The 20,993-nt window shown below is 58.7% G+C and overlaps 6 protein-coding genes across 6 annotated transcripts; 5 read left to right on the top strand and 1 right to left on the bottom strand.

Moving 5' to 3' along the window:
* Window positions 1–636: 636 nt before the first annotated feature.
* On the top strand, window positions 637–2,065 carry D7B24_008306 (uncharacterized protein; the record flags this gene model as incomplete). Its single annotated transcript, XM_028642396.1, has 3 exons — window positions 637–781; window positions 922–1,374; window positions 1,461–2,065. The coding sequence occupies 3 exons, from the start codon at window positions 637–639 to the stop codon at window positions 2,063–2,065; spliced, it is 1,203 nt and encodes a 400-aa protein (XP_028493842.1).
* Window positions 2,066–2,837: 772 nt separating this feature from the next.
* On the top strand, window positions 2,838–4,662 carry D7B24_008305 (uncharacterized protein; the record flags this gene model as incomplete). Its single annotated transcript, XM_028642395.1, has 2 exons — window positions 2,838–4,477; window positions 4,536–4,662. 2 exons carry the CDS (start codon window positions 2,838–2,840, stop codon window positions 4,660–4,662), a joined length of 1,767 nt encoding a protein of 588 aa, XP_028493841.1.
* A 4,602-nt stretch (window positions 4,663–9,264) lies between these two features.
* On the top strand, window positions 9,265–11,697 carry D7B24_008304 (uncharacterized protein; the record flags this gene model as incomplete). Its single annotated transcript, XM_028642394.1, has 1 exon — window positions 9,265–11,697. The coding sequence occupies one exon, from the start codon at window positions 9,265–9,267 to the stop codon at window positions 11,695–11,697; it is 2,433 nt and encodes an 810-aa protein (XP_028493840.1).
* Window positions 11,698–12,544: 847 nt separating this feature from the next.
* ACP6 (Lysophosphatidic acid phosphatase type 6) lies at window positions 12,545–14,184 on the bottom strand (the record flags this gene model as incomplete). Its single annotated transcript, XM_028642393.1, has 2 exons — window positions 12,545–12,658; window positions 12,739–14,184. The coding sequence occupies 2 exons, from the start codon at window positions 14,182–14,184 to the stop codon at window positions 12,545–12,547; spliced, it is 1,560 nt and encodes a 519-aa protein (XP_028493839.1).
* A 2,275-nt stretch (window positions 14,185–16,459) lies between these two features.
* Window positions 16,460–18,997, top strand: D7B24_008302 (uncharacterized protein; the record flags this gene model as incomplete). The annotated part of the gene is made up of 1 exon (XM_028642392.1): window positions 16,460–18,997. One exon carries the CDS (start codon window positions 16,460–16,462, stop codon window positions 18,995–18,997), a length of 2,538 nt encoding a protein of 845 aa, XP_028493838.1.
* An 865-nt stretch (window positions 18,998–19,862) lies between these two features.
* Window positions 19,863–20,607, top strand: D7B24_008301 (uncharacterized protein; the record flags this gene model as incomplete). Its single annotated transcript, XM_028642391.1, has 2 exons — window positions 19,863–20,189; window positions 20,257–20,607. The coding sequence occupies 2 exons, from the start codon at window positions 19,863–19,865 to the stop codon at window positions 20,605–20,607; spliced, it is 678 nt and encodes a 225-aa protein (XP_028493837.1).
* Window positions 20,608–20,993: the final 386 nt, after the last annotated feature.

Here is a 20,993-nt window from a genome sequence, read left to right as displayed (position 1 = left end):
GTTGTGCACGTGGTGTTGGTACCCCGGATTCTGCACTGAGACGGTACTCGGCGGGAAAAGCTGCAGAACGGAAATTTATTGTTTCTTGATATGATTTGACAGGAGAGATTCGTTCCGAAGGCGAGGGGGGGGGGGGCTTGTTGTTGTTGACTTGTGGTTGCTTTCTGACTTGTGGTATTTGACATGACTGGGCACTGTGGATGCAAGACCTGCCTACTGCCTACCTACTTCGCCTACCTACTTCGCCTACCTAAGGTACCTAGGTAAAGTACCTCACCTTAAGGGCAGACACGCATCGTGGAACCGCCATTTCAGGCGGCGAGTAAAAGCCAGAGAGGCCTGGCAGAAGCCCGGGTGGCCGACCGGCTACGTGTCTTGGCCCCGGGCCGGAATAGTGCGGCTTATCACTGGAACAGCGACACCTCATTCGTTGCGCCCTGGGGGCCGAAGCCGCGACCATCGACGTTGAGCAGAAAAGAGTCCCCCCGCCCTTCCCCGCGGAACCCGATGCGGAGTACCACACCGGTCAGCCGGTGTAGCTGGTATAATAAGATCTCTCAGTGGCTGTTCTCGGTTTCGACTGCGTTTTGAGACGTCTTTCTTGTACCGACTTTGATCATCGGGCTGCATCTCATCATGAAGGGTTCGTCCATCACATCCATCTGCCTCTGGCTGCTGAGCGCCTCGCTGTCGACGGCGTGTGCCCACGACCACGATGACGCCAAGGTGTGGTCCAAGGAGGAGCTGGAGGAGCTGGAGCGCAAGTGGGGGTTCGAGGTATGCACGCCCGCCATCACATGAAGCAAAGTGACCGAGAGCTGACTTGTCCCAGTGGTGTAAGTCTACACAATGAAATGTGATCCGCGATGAGGCATCGGCCGAGACATGGTTCGCCGTCACTGACCATCCGTGCTCCCATAGCCTTCACCGGCATCGGTTCCTTCGCCCATCTCAAGTACACAAAGTGCTTGACGACGCCCTCGGAGCTCTACGATATCGCCATCATCGGCGTCCCCTTTGACACGGCCGTCAGCTACAGGCCCGGCGCCCGCTTCGGCCCCCGCGCCATCCGCCAGGCCTCGGCGCGCCAGACCTCCTTCCGGGGGTACAACCCGCGCGCGGGCATCAACCCGTACCAGAGCTGGGCGACCGTCGTCGACTGCGGTGACGTGCCCATTACGCCCATGGACAACGGCATCGCCCTGCAGCAGATGACCGAGGCGTTCGCGGAGCTCGGGAAACGGCGGCCGCTCAGCTCGTCCATGAGGCGGCCAAAGCTCATGACGCTCGGCGGAGATCACAGCCTCGCTCTGCCGGCGCTGAGAGCCCTCAGGGAGATTTACGGGCAGCCGATCCGGGTGCTTCACTTTGACGGTATGCCGCCTTGGGTCACCTGGCCCGCGTCTTTCTCATGCGGATGGTACAAAGTAAGACCGAACAGATATGCTAACTTTCGACAGCTCACCTCGACACGTGGCACCCCTCCAAGTACCCCTCAGCCTGGGCGCCGACGCCCTTCAACCACGGCTCCATGTTCTGGCTCGCCGGCACCGAGGGCCTGCTGTCGAACGCGACGACGGGGCCCTCGGTGCACGCGGGCTTGCGCACGCGCCTCAGTGGCACCGACGCGTCGGACCACGACGATGACACGGCGCAGAACTGGGTGCGCATCTCGGCGGACGAGATGGATGATTTCGGCACAGCCGGCGTCATAACGCGCATCATGGAGACGCTCGGCACCGAAGACCCCGTCTACCTGTCCGTCGACATTGACGTGCTCGACCCGGCCTTTGCGCCGGGTACAGGGACGCCCGAGCCCGGCGGCTGGACCACGCGCGAGCTGATCCGCGTGCTGCGCGGCGTCGAGGGCCTCAACGTCGTCGGAGCCGACGTCGTCGAGGTGTCGCCTGCTTATCAGGGAGCTGGGGAGGAGACGGCGCTCGCGGCGGCGCAGGTCGTCTACGAGGTCCTGAGCTCCATGGTCAAGAGGGGACTTGGCGAGATGGGTCGCGAGAGCGAGGTGCAGGGGGATGCGATTCAGGAAGATCTCAAGGATGAGCTGTAGACCTGGAAATATTGTTCGTAGGGCGGTATGCCACGGATATATCCTACTAGCTTGCTCTCAAGTCGGGCATATCTCTAGATGCAGATCTAGGGGCAATCGGCAAATATGGTCCAAACAGCGTCATGTTGTTTTACCTCGAGCAGTGAAGCAAGGCAAGGCGAAGTGTCGTGACAATGTTGCACCAATGCGATATTGGGGGCTTATCAGCTTGGCCGCGTCTTATCTCGAAATGGACCCCTGCCCACACTGCTGGATTCAACATTGGCAGATGAGATGTGAGTCAATTGAGCCCAGTGGTTGATGGAAAGTCCTTGTCAATGTGAAGATATCCTCCGATACATGACATTGGTGAGACGAGACACAGACAGTTTCTGTTGGAAAAGGAAGAATAGACACGCGGAAGGTAGCACCCGAGCAACAAGAGCAGCCAGATAGATAAGGTACGGTGTCAGGGGAAGCTGTGACTCAGTGGCCTTCCCATAGGGAGGTACTCCGTGGTAGTTACTTCTCTGGCCGCCCACCAAAACCCCCACCACAAAAGCCCTCCACCCGCCTCCGTCGCACCTGCCCGCTAAACACCACCTCGTCCAGTCCAATTACCCCGCCATCAACACATTGTCAAAAATTATTCCACCGCCTTCTCCCCCCCCAACATCCACATCATCTCACCCAAAGAGACAACCCCAGGCTGACGCAGTCATCCCACGGAAACGAGTCCCCCCGATCCGTCATCCGCGATTGGACCACCGGCCTAGGTCCAAGACATCCCACGATGGCTGCCATCCAGGACCTTGCCGAGCGCATCAAGCTCGACGATGACAAGGTCTACGTCGACACCGATGCCGGCCTCGACGAAGCTTCTGCCAACGGCTCCGACACCGCCCCCTACAAGTCCCTCGCCTACGCCTACGTCATCAACCACCACAAGCCCGCCGGCTCTCAGCAGTTCTTCATCCGCGCCTCCCAGACCGGCGCCGCCGACGAGGACCCCGCTGCCCGCCTCGAGTGGAAGGAGCCTGCTAAGAGCGCCGTCAAGAAGGCCCAGGCCGCTCTCGATGGCCACAGGAAGAAGCTCGTGAAGCAGGCGCAGCAGGAGGCCCAGCTCGAGGAGAAGCGCAAGCAGCGCGAGCAGACGCTCGAGAACGCCAAGAAGATTGTCCTGACGAAGCCCGACTGGCTCGCCGACGCCAAGAAAATCAAGCTCGGCAACAAGGATGTCAAGCTCGGTGAGGGCGAGACCAAGGGCGAGAAGGTCAAGATTGCCGGCCGTATCCACCGCCTGCGTGCCCAGAAGAATGCCACATTCATCACCCTGATCGATGGCTACGGCCACCTGCAGTGTGTTCTGCAGGCCGGCGACCTCACCAAGACATACGATGCGCTGCTCTTTGCCCAGGGCACCTCGCTGTATGTCTACGGTGAGATGCGCAAGGTTCTCGAGGGCCAGACGGCTCCCGACGGCCGCGAGCTGCTCGTCGAGTACTTTGAGGTCATCGGCGCCTCTCCCACCGACGAGGACGCCATCACCAACCGCGTCTCCTCCCAGCAGAACCAGTGGGACCCTGCCATGCTCGACCAGAGGCATCTCGTCCTGCGTGGTGACAACGCTTCCGCCATCATGAAGATCCGTGCTGCTGTCGAGTGGGCCTTTGTCAAGACCTTCAACGACATGAACATCACAAAGGTCTCGCCTCCTGCCCTCGTCCAGACCCAGGTCGAGGGTGGCTCGACCCTCTTCTCGGTTCCTTACTACGATGAGGCCGCCTACCTCACCCAGTCCTCCCAGCTGTACCTCGAGACGTGCCTGCCAAGCCTGGGTGATGTTTACTGTATCGAGAAGTCCTTCCGTGCCGAGCGCAGTCTGACTCGTCGCCACTTGGCCGAGTACACCCACGTCGAGGCGGAGCTTGACTTTATCAGCTTCGAAGACCTGCTCGAGCATCTCGAGGAGATCATGTGCCGTGTCATCGATACCGTCCTTGCCGACCCCGTCATCGCCGCCCACGTCAAGGAGCTCAACCCGACCTTTGAGCGCCCTGTCCGCCCGTTCAACCGCATGAAGTACACCGACGCCATCGACTGGCTCAACGCCCAGGACCCCCCTATCCTCAACGAGGAGGGCAAGCCCCACGTCTTCGGTGACGATATTGCTGAGGCTGCCGAGCGTCGCATGACCGACATTATCAACAAGCCCATCTTCCTCACCCACTTCCCCACCGAGATCAAGGCCTTCTACATGAAGAAGGACCCCAGCGACCCCCGCGTCACAGAGAGTGTCGACGTTCTCATGCCTGGTGTCGGCGAGATTGTCGGTGGATCGATGAGGATGGAGGGCTACGAGGAGCTCATGGCTGCCTACGACAAGCAGGGCATCCCGTCCAAGGACTACTACTGGTACACTGACCAGCGCAAGTATGTTGCGGCCCTCTCCCCACCCACCCGACCCTTGTCCTTGCTAACACATCTCCAGGTACGGCACCTCCCCCCACGGCGGCTACGGCCTCGGCCTCGAGCGGTTCCTCGCCTGGCTGGCCAACCAGCACACCGTCCGCACAACATGCCTGTACCCCCGATACATGGGCCGATGCAAGCCTTAGACGCGGTATGGCGCGGGATGCCGCTGGACCTGTGGGATCTTGAAGATACGCGGGGCCGAGCGGATGTTGGAAATAGTGAAAAAAGAAACGAGATCTTGATACCTCCCGTGCTGCGGCGGCGCTGGCTCCATTGAGATGTGCCATGTCTGAGAGAAGTGTGATGAACAGAGCTGAACATGGTGTGCTACTGTTCGCTGGTCGGTACTTATTCCATGACCTGCCGTCTCTCGACACGAATTGTTCCCACAGATAGCCAATGGCTCCGCAGCTCGAGTCACGGTCCAAGAGAGCCAATGGATCAGACAGACCCAGGGGCTCAGCTTGAGGCCATCATATCTCGAGAACATGACACGTTTAGTGTGTTGATCTAGACCACACTTCAGCGGAGCTGGCGAGTGACCTATATGTGGACAATCAGCCAGTGCATCTATTTTGAGGGATCTACTTGCATTCCACAACGGATACTATCCGGAGCAACATGGTCGATCTGAATAACGTTCCTTCGAGAGTGCACGGCAAGGCAGACGAGACACTGGATAGCGTAAATCATGCGAGAAAAGAAAATAGGTTCCTGACGAAGGCCTCGCGGCGGTTCGCCATCCATGCCGATGTCACAAGTTCGTCGTTCGTCCGGCCGGTAGGTGTGAGTGTTCCCAAAAATACGACCTCCCCATTGGCATTTCCATTTACATGGGGTGAGAACTATCCCCTATTTCCTGAATCATGACCGGCAGCCATAACATGACTTGGTCTGTGTGCTCCGCTCGCCTCTGAACTCAGAAAGACGTCTGCATTTCAAACATCCTCCATCCCCCCCCCTGTCTCACCAAAAGTAGAGCATGTACACTGTCCTGACTTAATCGTCACAAAAGCGACGGGGTGCCAGAAAGGCTACTACGCGCTCGCGCGTGATGAAAGAATACGGGGTCGCAGTACTCGGTCACGCACCTAGGACCGCCCTCACGTGCAACAGGAGCAGTCGCGATGCTAGGGATGCAGGGACAGAGTAACTCTTGAGCACGGGAGGAGAGAAGTGAACCGAACAAGAAAGGCAAGACGGACGATGATACTCGCCCCCCAAAGACTGCTCCGCCCACGTGAGGACGTCGATTTGATGCGCGGATGATCAAACCGGGGCGGGTTCCCCTTTTTGCTGGCGTGGGCTGGATACTACAGGGGGAGAAGGGGGGGGGGGGGAGGGTCAGATGCGGCGCGTGCATTTAGACGAGAGCACTGAATTTTGGGACGTTGGAGAGGGAGGCAAAAAGACAGAACGAGAGAGCGAGAGAGATTGAGAGAAAACATGGGCTGGTTCACTCTAGATGGGGCCTTGGCTTTCCGAGACGAAGAGACACCACCCTGGGAAATGCAAGCGAAGCGAGATGCCCAGGTCCTTTCAACAGTAACCGACATGACGTGCTGATCTCTTTGGTGGATGCCGTTGACCCGTTCAGACAGGGGCGGCCGTCTGGTAGGCATTTCGACTATCGAATATCGTCTATCGAGCCATCGGAGCATTTGTTTCCTCGCAGCGGAGGGGACGAATGGGTGGGCGATCGGTCAGCCACGCCGCTGTCTGGATAGGGGTCGTATGACAACTTGGACAGCCTGGCATGCTTGGTGGAAACTAGGAGGATCAAGAGCCCAGCAAGCCTGGCAAGCCAAGGAGCCCACAAGAGGTGGGAAGGGCGAACGACGCTTCCATGGCGCATTGATTGGCTAGGGCGGGCGTGGATACTAGTTCTGCGTGTGTGTGCTTGGCAATCGCTTGGCGGGCCGTGAGGGCAGATTTGCCCGGCGCGCGACTCTGCGTACGCGAAAGCGCATTTGGGGCCAGTGACTTGATACAGGAGAGTGTAAACCTCTGTTGTCTCTTGCCTAGTGTTTTTCTTGGTGCCGGTTTATCTGAACAAAGTCCAGCGGCACGCGTCTGTAACGAGCGAGATTGATGCTCGAGGTCTTTGCTCTTGATGTCGGTGTCGCGGCTCTTCGCTCGGGGCACTGGATGGCGTCTACGTTGGTTTGATGACTCGGGGGTCCTGTCTATCTGACATGGTTTTGGATGTTAAGGTCCCAGGGTGTTCATGCTGCGCCTGTCTCATCTAGGCCCTCTATCATGCTTATATGCATATCAACGCCAGGAGGCGGCAAAGACGTGAGGCGGAGTCGCACCCAGGGCCTGGTCATGTTCTCTGTTGCATTGTGCAACGTAGTGCGAGTCCCTGCGGTTAACGGTTCGCCGTGAGACCATGTCTACGGCTGTCGGGTCGATCGGCTGCCTGTCCGATGGGGGCAGGAGCCCAGATGCAAAGACGGCAGGATGATGGAATGGCATGTTCTTTAGCAGAAAGGGAGGTGGCTCTGAGACACACAAAGCCTCATCAGACCGGGCTCCAGCCCCTGAGCGGCAGGCAGTATGGACGGACGGACATGGTACGGATCAGATCTCGTACTCCCAGAAGATTGATTGACGTCGGGCTCGGGCTAGGGGCGTGTTGGCGGCCGATAATGCCACGGTAACTGGAATGGTCAATGGATCTCTCCATCTAGAGCATATGGGGCGAGCCGTGACAGGCCCAGCCCGTTCAGTGGAGAAGGGGGGAGAGGAGGGGGCCTGGGCTCAGGGTACCTGCGTTAACGCGGCACATGGCCCACGGTAAGTGCATACTTTTTTGTGTGTGAAGCGGCCAGAGGGGAAAGGGGGATCATGGGTGGTGGAGTGGGCTTGGAAAGGGGAATGGGGGTGGTGGTGCGGTAGCAATAGGGGTCGACCAATGGCAGGACAGGGGCTGCGATGTGGGATGTTCCATGCAGCGAAAAAAGGTTTCCAGCCCGTCATTTCACATTTGAGGGTCTCTTTTTGGGAAGGCTGACGGCCGAGCTTTGTTTCCTTTGGATGGTTCGTGGAGGCTGGGTCGCCCATCGACGGCTCGTTACGACATTGAGGCAGCAGGGAATTCGGAGCATTCCTCGGGCTGGCTGGCCGATGAAAGAATCAACGTCGAATCGAGGGACCTTGCCTTTCCAGCGGTACGTACGTTGCGGTACGGTAGCTAAGACAGGGAAGACAAATGCAGTGAAGGCGACGCAGGAACCAGGTTGCCCGATGGGGGGGGGGGGGGGGGGGAAAGGAAGCAGAAAGGCACCCGTCAGTACCAAACTGACGGCCCAATGTCTACTGTTCGAGCCGTGTCACGACAGCTACCCATGTATCTGTTCACCGCATGTGGGCGACGGAGTACAGCCCCGTGTTGAGCTCTCTCGAACCTGCCTTCAAACACCCTGTTACCAAGTACGTACGGTACCTAGGACCTCCACTGGCCCCCCCCTGGGCGTCCTTGCCCGTGCCATACTCCCCCAAACGTGAGGAAGTGCCCACCAAAGCAATCCCTGACTGGGCTCATTTAACTTTAGCGCGCAACCAATCCGAGCCACGTCCCCTTTAGGCAGTCTACCGTCGACACTACCACGACAACCCGGAAGCTGCCACCAGGCCTGCAGCAGCACCACCACGACCACTACCTTACTGACCTGTGCCTAGGAGCCAACGCCCAGGGCGCGGCTTTCAGTGCGCCCACTACCTACCTTGCCTACCTTTAGGTACCTTACCTTGAGGAACCTACCTACTGCCTACCCGCCTAGGTGCTGCCCCCGTACCTCGACCGCCCACCCCCCTGTACCAGCACCGGCACCAGCACCAGCACCAGCACCAGCACCCCGTTCTTCCTGATCAGACGGCACGCACGCAGGGTCGGCCAGAAACGCGACAGGCAAGGTAGGGTGTGAACCTGGAGCAGGAGTGGATGTGCAGTGTGGATGCCCAGGGCTGCCAGGGTACCTCCTTCTCCTTCTTACAGGCTCCTCCCGTCCGTCCCATCCATCCCCATCCCATCTCGTCTTTTCCTCTCTGCTCGCATTGGGTCTCTCTCTCATCTCTGGTCTACTTCTTCTTCCTCCTCCTCTTTTCCTCCCCCTCCTCCTCCGCTCACCGACCTCTCCCCCCTCCTCCTTCGTCCCTCTCTTGCTCGAGCGCCCTCTACATTCTGAGAGCCTCGCTGCTCCCTTTCTCTTCTTTATTCTTTCATCCGACCTCGACGTCGCCCTCGCGAGCTTACCTTACCTTTTGCACCAAACTTGCCTATGCCATCCTAAGCCGGACCCCGGCCAACCCCAAGCTCTGTGGACGTTCTCCCTAGCTTGCTTACACTCGTTGCCTCTGTATACTTCTACTTATAATTCTTTGACCCGATTCGACCAGTCCAGCGGCAAAGGGAAAAGAGAGAGCTTCGTTCCCATCCCTCCTCTGCCTCCGCTTCATTGTTCCGACAAAGACTGGTCTGCCAAGCCGAGCTATTCTTTGCTGCACCGAATCGTATACCACAATACCGACACTCGCTCTACCTACATTTCGATTGATCGACCCAGACCGTTGATCCAGCCCAGTTGCTTGCTTCGTTGCTTCTCAAACCATCACAAACGCCTGGAGCCCCCCTACATATCCAGATCTTTCTTCGTCGTGCCTTAAACCAGGCACGCATCGTCTTCACCACGGCGGTTCTCTCTCACCAGAGTAGGGACAGTCTTGTCCCTGCCCACCTGATCATGCAGGATCTCTCGGGAGCCGGCCAGCAGGCCGGACACGCCCCCGGCGGACGATTCCCCGGGCACGTTTCCAAGCCTTCCAACAGCGATACTGGCTTCTCTCACGGCGCTTTCACTTCCAACATTTCGGGTTTCGCCGACAGACACCCTCGTCGTGGCAACATTCCCACCATCAACACCCAGACCATGGCTCCCCAGCAGCAATTCCAGCAACAGCAGCAGCAGCATGTCCCCAACACGGCCGCCGACATGGCCACTCCTGGCACTGCTTTTGACATGCAGTTCACTCCTCTGCTACCCTCGCAGCTGCTCCTCGGAAGCCCTTTCCAGCCCGGCACGCCTGGCGCCTTTGGCAGCCCCCAGTTCCAGATGCAGGGTTTCCAGCAGCCTCAGCAACAGCAGCAGCATCACCAGCAGCAACACCAGCACCAGCAGCACCAGAACGGACTTGCCAGCCCCGTGCTCCAGAACATGTCGCCCCAGCAGTACCAGGCCATGGTTTCGCCCTCGACTTACGGCGCCCCCCAGTACTTCGCGCCTCAGTCGCCCACGGCCTCGGGCTTCGGCGGCATGCAGCAGATGCAGTTGCAGCAGCCCACTTCTCCCGTGTCCATGACCCCCGGTATCGTCACCGGCACCAGCCGTACCGTCTACCTGGGCAATATTCCTCCCGAGACGTCAGCCGAGGAGATTCTGGGCCACGTCAGGAGCGGACAGATTGAGTCCGTCCGTCTTCTCCCCGACAAGAACTGTGCCTTCATCTCTTTCCTAGACGCCAGCTCCGCCACCCACTTCCACTCTGATGCCATCTTGAAAAAGCTCTGCATCAAGGGCCAGGATATCAAGGTCGGATGGGGCAAGCCCTCCCAGGTGCCCACCTCGGTGGCTCTCGCCGTTCAGCAGTCCGGCGCCTCGCGCAACGTCTACCTCGGCAACCTGCCCGAAGACATTACCGAGGAGGAGCTGCGTGAGGACCTGGGCAAGTTTGGTGCCATCGACACTGTCAAGATTGTCCGCGAGAAGAGCATTGCCTTTATCCACTTCCTTTCCATCTCCAACGCCATCAAGGCGGTGGTACAGCTCCCCCAGGAGCCCAAGTGGCAGGCCCCACGCCGTGTGTACTACGGCAAGGACCGTTGTGCCTACGTCTCCAAGACGCAGCAGCAGAACGCCGCCCAGTATCTAGGCATTGCTCCCGGCTATGCTCACATGCTGACTGGAGCTGATCGCGACCTCATCTCCAGCGCTCTGGCCCAGCAGTCCGTGGCTGCGGCCGCCGTTGCCACCACCGCGGGTGGCATTGCCAACCTCGGCAACCGCACCATCTACCTGGGCAACATTCACCCGGAGACGACTATCGAGGAGATTTGCAACGTCGTTCGTGGCGGTCTTCTGCACCACATCCGCTACATCCCCGACAAGCACATCTGCTTTGTCACTTTCATCGACCCCACCGCTGCTGCCTCCTTCTATGCCCTCAGCAACCTGCAGGGCTTGATGATTCACAACCGTAGGCTCAAGATTGGCTGGGGCAAGCACTCGGGTGGCCTCCCTCCGGCGATTGCCCTGGCCGTCAGTGGCGGCGCCTCGCGTAACGTGTACATTGGAAATCTCGACGAGACGTGGACTGAGGAACGCCTGAGGCAGGACTTTTCCGAGTTTGGCGAGATCGAGCTGGTCAACGCGCTGCGTGAAAAGAGCTGTGCTTTCGTCAACTTCACCAACATTGCCAACGCTATCAAGGCCATCGAGGCTGTGCGTAGCAAGGAGGAGTACAGGAAGTTCAAGGTCAACTTTGGCAAGGACCGTTGTGGCAACCCTCCTCGTCAGCTTCAGCAGCAGCAGGCCCAGTCGCCTCGCAGCGAGGGCATCCCCGCCGGCGTCCCCTCCCCTCCTCCTGTTGGTTCCCAGAACGGCAACTCGCCCACCAACAGCGGCTCGCCCCCACCCCAGCTCTTCAACGGCGCCAACCCCTTGACAATGTACCTCAGCCAAGTGTCCCACCAGGCACAGCACCAACAGCACCAGCAACATAACCAGCTTGTTGCCCAGCAAGCTGCTCTGTTCGGTACCGCTCAGTCGTCGCCGAACGATGTGACGCTCGATGGCCCTCCTCAGGGCCCCTCATCTGGCCACCAGCAGTCTGCCAGCATCTCGAACGGCTATCCGGGTAATGTGACAAGCTCTGGCGCTACCACCATTGGCGGTCTTTTGGCTCCCAACAACCGTGGCCAGCACAGCCGCGCCGTCAGCCTGCCTGTTCTGGCGCCTGGCTTTGAGAACGGCGCGCCGACGCCCAACAGCATCCCCGGCAACGAGGGTGAGCGTCGTGGACACCAATACCAGGCCAGTTACGGCGGTATGGGTGCCGGATACGGCCTTGGCCTCCAGGGCGGCCTGAATGGCTGGGTTGAGGAGGAGGTTGCCAACTAAGTCAGGGGTGTAATCAGATTGGCCTGGGTGTTGTTTCTTGTCTCGCGCGCGAGGAACATGAAGAAAGAGGACAAGATCGCTCTATTCCTTGTAATTGGGTTTTCAATCGAGATGTTTTTTTTTGGTCTATTCACTCCTTCGCTTCGACTTCTCTTCTGTTCAGCTTCTTCTCCACTTGGAATTCTTTAGGATGCTTTTTTCTTGTCTCCGTCTACCTAGTATAATCTTTCCCCTCACCTTCGATGTATCATGTTGGATCGCCGGCCCCTTTGTTTTGCCGTCGCCATACGTACATGGTGTAGATGGGGCGTTTGCCACCAGCGAGGTGCCTGGTGGTCGGTATGTGGGACGAACTCGGCGAGCGGGACACGGAGGTCGTGGGTGAGGGCATCCGGCGGGAAATCGATGCCATGGGGGGCGTGGATTTTCGGGGCATGGATCGACCAGGTACCTGAATAGAGATCAACGAAGCGGGAAACCCGCCTGCAAAGCTTATTTATCTCCCGATTGTCATATTGTGTGAAGCTGATGTCTGCCGGAGGAGATTTTTCTCAGCAGTACAGCACAGACGTGAGTGGCGGTCTACAGTCATGGGCATACGGGACACATGTGTCGTGTCTGGCCTTGAGCGAGCCCTGACTCGTGACATGAGACCGAGCAGCATCTCAATCATGGGATGAATATTCTTCTTGGAACTGACATGGATAGCCAGTCTACCCTGAATCGCTAGAACGACGTTTTTATCTCATGGAAGTCTCCCTTCTACCTTGCAGCTCACGGGGACAAATAGAAATCTGGCCGACGCCTGTAATCAGATGCAGAAAGAAACACCGCGATGGCCACACATTTAATATCCGGCAGGCTCGACCTTCTCCGAAAAGACAATGGCCTTGGCGTTGAGGCGGCACTCTTGTTTCCAGTCCTTGGGCGTAAACTTGTCGACGACAGATTTGAACGCAGCCTGGACAGGATTGTTAGCTTCTTGTCATTCATGGTTCTCATCGCCCCTCAGCTTCGGGAGGGGCAATGTAGGGTACGTACCAGCGTGCAGAACGACTCGTCGCCGGGGAGATGGTTCCCCTGAGCGCGGCAGCCGGGTACGGTGACCGGCTCGTCGTTATAACGGAGGCGGACGTAGTAGCCATCGAGCTTGGCGCGCTCAGCGGTCGTGAGGGACTCGGTCGGTGTGCGGCCGATGCCCGGAGGGGGAGTCCCAGGAGTTGAGGCGGAGCTGAAGAGGGATGCGAACCAGTTTGTAGACTTGACCACCGGGGGCGCTTGCGTTGTGGGGAGCACAGCATCTTTGGGGCGGGAGTCGCGGAAGAGCTCGATGGCGATGTGGCTCGTGAAGGGGGGCCACTTGTCAGTGCCAAAAGCACCGAGACTCGTGAGGATAGCAGCGAGGGTTGTGTCGTGGCAGCCACTTATGCCGAACTTGACGGGGACGGAGCCATTGGAGGAACTCGGCGAGGAGGAGGAGCCGGAAGGTTGGACGAGCTCATAGTCGCCATCAGCAGCGGACTGCTCTGCGGAACCGACCATGCGGGCTACGACGTCACCCATGAGGCCACCAATGCCAAGCGTACGGTATTCTGTGCTCTCGCGATATCCGCTGTACCACTCCTCAACACCGATACGCTCGATGATCTCAATGACCTTGGGATCGTAGAAGGGGGCGGGCAGGCGTGTGGCAGGTCCGTGGGCGCGAGTCGCGTTAATAGAATCCATGATGCCGGACAGGCGGGGGTGGGAGTCGACCTGGACGCGTGGGCTCTCGGGTGGCATGTACTGGGCCAGCTTCTTGTTGAGGTAGTCCATCTCGGGCGTGGTGTTCCAGCGGTCCGCAGTCCGCTGGGCAAAGGCGCGGGCGAGGGCGGCGAAGCGGCGGCAGTTGGAATCGTTGGGGAACAGCGTCTCATCTTGAGCGGTGCGTGTGAGGATCGTGGGCGGAGGGAAGGCAGCGGCGCGGGCGGAGGGGGGGTATAGGCCGGTAAAGGCTTGCTGCAGGGACTCGAGAGCGCGGGGCACGGGGGTGGATCGCAGGTACAGGTGGTCGGCGTCGGTGATGGTAGCCGGTAGAAAGGCGAGTCGGTCGACGTAGAGGTCTCGCAGGCGGGCTCCGAGGTCGTAAGTCGTCTGACGACCGAGATCGGTCAGGGAGCCCATGTCACAGACATCGTCGAGCTCGGCGCGGGGGCCGGTGGCGGTGATGGGGACGTCGTTGGCGCCGAAGGTCTCTAGGCGTCGACGCCACTGCAGGTCTGTGTAACTGTCGGTGGTGGGGTCGAGGAGGGCGGCGCGAAGGTGGCGGACGGAACGACAGTAGGGCCAGAAGGGAGGCAGGCCGGTGTTCTGAAATCGTGCGTTGACGGGGGTGCGCTCGCCATGGCGCATGAGCACCTGGACTAGTTGTAGCTCAACCTGCGGGGGGTAGAGCTGACGCAGCTCGGCATCGGAGTAAGGAGGGCGGACGTTGAGGGACGTCATGTCGTGTTCGGCAATGTCTCAATCTGTCTCTGTTTCTAGCTGCAGGGTGCCGGTTGCGTTGGGAGTCCGGGGGTGATATGTGAGATCTGAGGCGGGAAGGGGGGAAGCTAGCTGTTCGACGGCAAGGGCAGACGCACGAGAGACGCCTATTGTTGGCAACCAGACAGCACAGGCGATGAGAAGGGGGGAGAGAGGGGGTGGGGATGTAGGTGATATGTGATGAGGAGAGAAAGTTGGTAGAATGGGGGAGAGAGGGAGGGAAGGGCAGGATTGTGACGTGCGGACGATCGGTGTCGTCGTGGAAGGTGAAGTAGTCAGTCGCGCTTTCCCCAATGACGGCCCGACGACGGGACCTCTCCTGCCCTGAAGTAGGTACCTCCAAGGAGGTACATGAAGGTGGGTAGCTGGCGCCCGGTGCCCTGGCGGCTGGAGCTATCCCCCCCCCCCCGCGCCCCCCCGTACCCCCTGTCGTCAAGCCTCACCTCGGCACTGCAAGCAGCTGTCGCCGTGGCTGATGCTCGAGGGGTCGATCATTGGAGAGGGGGCGTCAGTGCTGCCAATGAAGCACCACGATTGAGCCCACGCAGCTGGTACGCCTGAAGGTGACCCCTCGACGGTGACACTGCTGGCACTGGCAGCATTGGAGGGGTCACAGTGCGTGTATTGCTCAGGGGCGGACTGTGTTTTCGGATCCGAAATACAGGTTGAGCTCCAGGCAGCAGCACAATCGGCAGCAGCAGTGGCAGCAGCAGTGGCCATCCACAGGGCTCGAGATGATCCTTCCGTCAGCACGGGCAGCCCAAGGTTCCACTTCAGCTGGGCTGCTCTTTCCGGCGTTTCTAGGGGTGCCACTGTCGCTGATCCCCAACCCGGCCAGCCTCTTGGACCTGCCAGTCATGACCTTTGGCCGTGCTGTGGCTGGCTCCAGAAATAAGGCAAGTAGTAATGTCACACAGGCAGGTGCTACCCGTCCATCGCCATGCCAATGATGCAGCAACCATACCACCAAAGATCTGAGAGCTTCCACTGCGACCCAACGTGGTGTACCTGTTCTCTCTTCAAACGAGGGACCTACACACCCATCCATCCACCCATCGTGAGCCGTTTCTTCTGCGGTGGGATTCTTCTTCAATCCCCAGCACAGCAGCACCTGCACCACAACAAGATCAACGTCCCCCCACACTCGGCTAGCTAGTCAGTCAGTCCAATGCCCACGGCGCACGCCTTCGAGAATGATCCCACCTTCTCCATCCATCAATGGCGCCCCGGCAAGGCCGGCCACGCCGCTTTCGGCTGATTGTAAGAAGAGGAGCACCATGGAACGACGATTACGAGTAAAGCGCGAGCCAAACGAACCCGAACACAGACCTGCACACGCACGATGCGGAAGGAAGGCCCCTCTTCACAAGTCAGAGAGGCGCAGCGTCGCCATGGCCGTCGCCCAGACGTCCCGCCTGACGAAAGGATCCCGAGTCTGATGGCAGTTCAACCCTCATCAGCCTGAAGTCCTGCTGTGCGTTTGTGCAGGCCTCATTCTTGAGATTTCTGACCCCTTCCTTTCAAAACCACGTTGCCCCCATCGTTATCGCTCCATTCGTCTCCAGAGCCTATTGCCTGCGAGACTCGCTTCGCTGACAATACGATCACATGCTATCCATCTTCTTGGCCCCATCTTGCTTCATGCCACATTATCCCTCTTGGCTGCTGAAAAACCCCCCTCCCTTCCTACTTTTCCCCATATTCGGCGGCCTTTTCGGCGCCTTCGGACTTGCCCTGTTGCCCGAACCCCTCGTTGGTGCTGCCGACCTCTTTTCGTCTCTGCCCAGCCGAGCTAAGCTCTTGCTCTTGTGCCCTCTACTGTCAAGACTTCAAACGACGCAATCCTAATCCAGCAACCTCTCATACGACTGCTCCGATAAGCTGGCGCAGTATCTCTGTCTGCGAGGGCACTGAACTATCTGGTCCTTTTTTTTTTCCCAGCCTTTGCTTCTTCTTCTTCTTGAGTTCCACAGCGAGCTACGTATCAGAGAGTGACGTCAAGCTTGCCATTAACCATTCAGCTCCAGCCAAGCGACTTGATTAGGCTTGTTTGGTCCATGACGTTGGGGTAGACAGATTCCAATTGGAGATCCGAACCACCGACTTGCCCCTCCGGGCAGCCCCCGGAACCGCCGGCAGCTGGGCAGCCACATAAACCGCGCCTGGCCCCAGCTACGCAACGCTCGCTGGCCGATGAAACGATCAGACCTGTTCTCGGGATTTCACTGCAACTACCATGGCAACCGTTTCACAGCCCGTCGAGGCCCGGGCCGCGGCCACGAGAGACCCTCTGTCTCTTGAACCCCTCGACACGGACGACACCACCGGCGAGGACGGCCTGATAGATGATGACGCCCAGCTCGTCATGCAGCCCGCTTTAAGCGTCGCCGCCACCCGCCTCACCCTCTCCCGGACGCCTGCTGCCGAGAAGGCAGCCGCTATGGACATGGCACCCGAGAATCCTTATTTCACCAGTGTTACACCACCAACCAGCGACGAGGAATCGACCAGTCCCGGCAGTCTGCCGGTGCCAATTTCTATCCAACACGACCGCCCAGCAAGAGCATCATCAAGGCGAGCCTCTCCGCCAAGAACCTACCATGAGCAGCGCTACTCCCCACCACCGCAAAGCCCTCTACCAACACCATGGCGTTCCGTGCCCAATGAGACGAATGCCTCCCCGTCGGGACAACCGAAACGAGCCCTAGAATCTATTTCTTTCGGACAGACCAGAGCCCGCCGCTCTGGTTCAGCCGGAGCTGAAGCGTTCAAGAGGCTTTCTAAAGCTCTTCCTTCTTTCCCCAATGCCAGCAGTTTGTCAAACATCATGTCCAACATGTCCAACTCCTTCTTCTCCTCTTCACCTACCGAAAAGACCGACTCAACACCCGGAATACCTCGCTCGCCGCCACTGTCTCAGGGGGCGCCCAGGACTGCTCGACCATCGCGACCACATAACAACGCCATTTCTTACCCTGCAAATAGGTCACAGCCAGGCCTGGTCCATGATGGCTCCGCAGACGAACGAGTTCAGTCACCACTCTATCGGAAAGCATCCAACGCTCACTCGTTGCGGAGGACGAACTCGGATGACTCGATTCTCTATCACTCGCTGTCTCGCGTCTCCTCTCTCGGTGACGAGACCATGTTCGATGACGTACGCGAAATGGCCAATGTCAGGATGAAAGCGATCAGAGACAGCCTGCCGGACAGGCCAAGCTTTAAAATGCCTAGCATGCCCAAATTTGCTTCACAGCGCAAGATGTTCCAAGCATTCGACGAACCGAGCATTGCGCCCATTCCCGAGCTCCCAGCCTTCAGTCAAGAGGACGACGATGCCGCAGCCCTCGATCGCGTGCTCGAGACGCTGACAGGCGACCTGGTCATTCTTGGGGGATATCGGGGTTCCGTGTTGCGTTCTGCAGAGGCGCCACATCACCAGCTCTGGGCCCCGGTCAAGGTGGGGCTGAACTTGAGGAAAGCCGACCTTGAGGTAGGCTTGGATCCCGAGGACGAAGAAACCATGGAACAGCGCATCATTCCATCTGGTATGCTGCAGAACATCGGCCCCATTGACATCTCACGCAAACTGTTCAAAAAGGTCAGGTCTTGTGAGAACGCTCGGAATGGCAAGCTTCGCATTTGGGATTATGGCTATGACTGGAGGCTCAGCCCTCATCTTCTGTCACAGAAAATGATCGCATTTTTGGAGAAGCTACCATCCAACCTGCCGGGGTCACAAGAGCCCAGGGGTGCCCTTGTCGTTGCGCACAGTCTAGGCGGACTGATCACGCGGCACGTGGTCAACCAGCGTCCCGACCTCTTCTCGGGCGTTGTCTATGTTGGTGTGCCTCAGCGCTGCATTAATGTTCTCGGTCCTCTCCGCAATGGTGATGCCGTGCTGTTCAATGAAAAGATCCTGACCGCACAGGTTAACTTTTCCCTCCGGACGACGTTTGCATTTCTTCCAGAAGATGGATTTTGCTTCATCGACAAGGACACCAAGGAAGAGTATCGAATCGATTTTCATAGCGCTGACGACTGGGTCAAATACCGACTTTGCCCAGCCACCGATACGGCCCTCCCAGCCCTGAACCCGAAGCCGGCAACCGGCTTTGGGTCCATTCTTCGCAATCGCAGTAGCAGTTACAGTGAGAAGCGTTACAGCCAGCATCTGAGTAATTCCGTCGGCGATATGACTCGCAATGCCGAATTCACAAGAGACCGCCTCCTCAATCCGCAAGTCGACAGCACAGCTCCAAAGTTGCCTCCGCCAGACACCCGGTCTTCTCCTTTCGGCGCTGGGTCAGATTCTATCCCGCCTCCAACGCTGAATCGCGCCCGCAACATTGCGTATCTCAAGCGCACCCTCGCAGAGGTAAAGCACTTCCGGGCCGAGCTGGCACACAAACCGGCCTTCTCCGAGGCCAACGTCTACCCACCCATCGCCCTCATGTATGGCAAGGACACGCCGACAGTGTACGCTGTCAAAGTTGCTGGACGAGACGCCATTGCTCATGCGGACTGTTATGACGACCTCGTCTTCAGGCCTGGTGACGGCGTGGTTCTCGCACGCGAGGCACAGCTGCCAGAGGGATACGAACTCGTCCGAGGGGGGCGGCAGAGGACACACAGGGGACACCTCACCATGTTGGGGGATATGCCAGCCGTGGGGCGGGCCATGGAAGCTGTCATTCGGGGGCGGAGAAAGGGCATCGGCATGGGCAGGCCGGATACAGGACACAACGGCGCTGAAAGTAGCGCAGGCGCCTAGGAGACCCTGAAGCGTCGAGTCTGGCAGGCCTGGGGTGTGTGCTCAAGCTGCATGCGTGCTGAGCAGCTCTCTCGGCCGCGGCAATAGAAGAGGCAGTGGAAGGAAAGAGTAGATAGACATCTTAGACATACAAGCGCGTGTCTCACGACAAGCCCATCGCCCAGGACGATGACAGGGCGAACAGAAAAAAAGCATGAATACTTTCACGAAAGAGACCAACGAATCACGCGTGCAATTCGTCGATGGGTAAGATGATGGGCTGTCGTGGTGTTTCTATTCCCGGCACCTTGACGACCGCTGATTGGGCTGGCATCGCATTTCCTCCCCCACCCCTCCTCGCCGGTAAGCGCCGGGGCGGCGGCGACGACATCTGCACGCCCCGAGCCAATGCCGTGCCGCCGTGCCGTTCCTGCATATGGCACTTGAATAGAACCCCGCATGACCTTTGGGCGGGAACGTCCTTGGTGATCGGCGCCGTCGGTACTGAGGTCCCATTTCGCCAGCGCGGCTATCGTGCATGGGCGCGTCGCTGGGTCTCAGTCTCGGCGGCCAGATGCCGTGTGAGTGTGGTAGGTAGCAAGCGGTTAGGTGGTGTGTGTTGGGGTGAGAGCGTGACTATTAGTATGGGTTTCCGCACTCCTCTATAGGACGGGAGCAGATCCTATGGTATTGGTTTCCAGCTGTGCTGTCCGCTGTTCCTTCATCCTCGTCTCCTTTTCTCTCATTCTGGGTGTTCTTTCTGAACGGTTCCAATCCACTCATCCTTTGACTTGTAATCACCTGAATCTTGAACACTTGAGTCCCTCGGAGGCCTTCCATCTCACTTTCACACACCGATATCCAAAGACGGTGAAACGGAGAAAATATGGCTGAAAGCAAGACAACGTACCAGACTTCCAACTTTGAAGTCGACACCCCGGCCGTGCCGAGCTTCGGCCGTCTCCGAGCCCTCAACTTCCTCGATGCCGCGCGCAACGGCCTCACGCTGCTGGCGCTATGCTCCAGCATCACCATCCTCGGCGTGTCGGCGGACGCGCTCGCTGTGTACGACCAAACCCATGTGCGCGCCGAGTTTATGCTGCCGCTGTGGCCGGACGACTTTGACCTGCGACCGACGACCACGCTCGTGGCGTGCAGCGCCATTGTGATCCTCGCCAACATTGTCTCCCTCGTTGGTAGCAAGGTCGGCATCGTAAGTGGCATATCCTGAATTTTTGGGATCAACGCCGGGAACACCCACCCGTTGACGCATTTCACAGATTCGCGACAACTTTCGCGCGCATGCCGCTCTCTCCCTCCTCGCGCCGCTCGCGTGCCTGACGGCCGCCATCGTCGCCGTGGGTCTCTCGTTCGTGATCCGGGCGTCGACGTCGAGCGACACGATCCACAGCTGGTCCTGCCGGTGGGACGGTGTCTACATGGCTTCCCGGCCTCACTTTGGGACTCTGTGTAAGCAGAGCCGCGCAGGCCTGTACCTCACCGTGCTGCTCGTGCCGCTGGAGGTCCTCGTGATCGGTCTGGCTCTGACGCAGGCTGTGCTGGAGAGGAATGCTGGGCCTGCGCCGCGCCAGGGCCGGAGCAAGGAGAGGAGCCCAACGCCTTCTTCGTGATCTTGGTGGTTCGTTTTCGGTGGGACTGGGCGGAAGTCTGTGAACCCTGCTGATGGGTTTCTGATCGTTTGGTTCACACGGCTGACTGAACAGTATATTTGATTTGGTTCCCGAGGTCGTTAGGTGGTGTATGAGAGGGTACTCCCTTTGATCTTGAGGGGGCTGTATGTAATGGACGGCGCTTGGTGTTTGTGATACTGAATCCTCTGCGGAATCGCAGCTTATACCCGACGTTGAAGAACAGATCTGTTCTTTTTGCCCTGTTCCTGTACTTTGTGGTCATGAGCTGAGCCCGAATTTCGGATCGGTCTAGACTCAGGATCGGATGATGGGCGCGTCCGTATTCGGATGCTGGATAGTGTAGAGAAACCATATCAACTTGAGAC

The sequence above is a fragment of the Verticillium nonalfalfae genome (genome assembly GCF_003724135.2).
Source record: "Verticillium nonalfalfae strain VnAa140/NRRL 66861 chromosome Unknown scaffold_72, whole genome shotgun sequence".
Classification (NCBI taxonomy): domain Eukaryota; kingdom Fungi; phylum Ascomycota; class Sordariomycetes; order Glomerellales; family Plectosphaerellaceae; genus Verticillium; species Verticillium nonalfalfae.
Note: the sequence above shows the minus strand (reverse complement) of the source record. Positions and strands in the feature narration are given on the sequence as shown.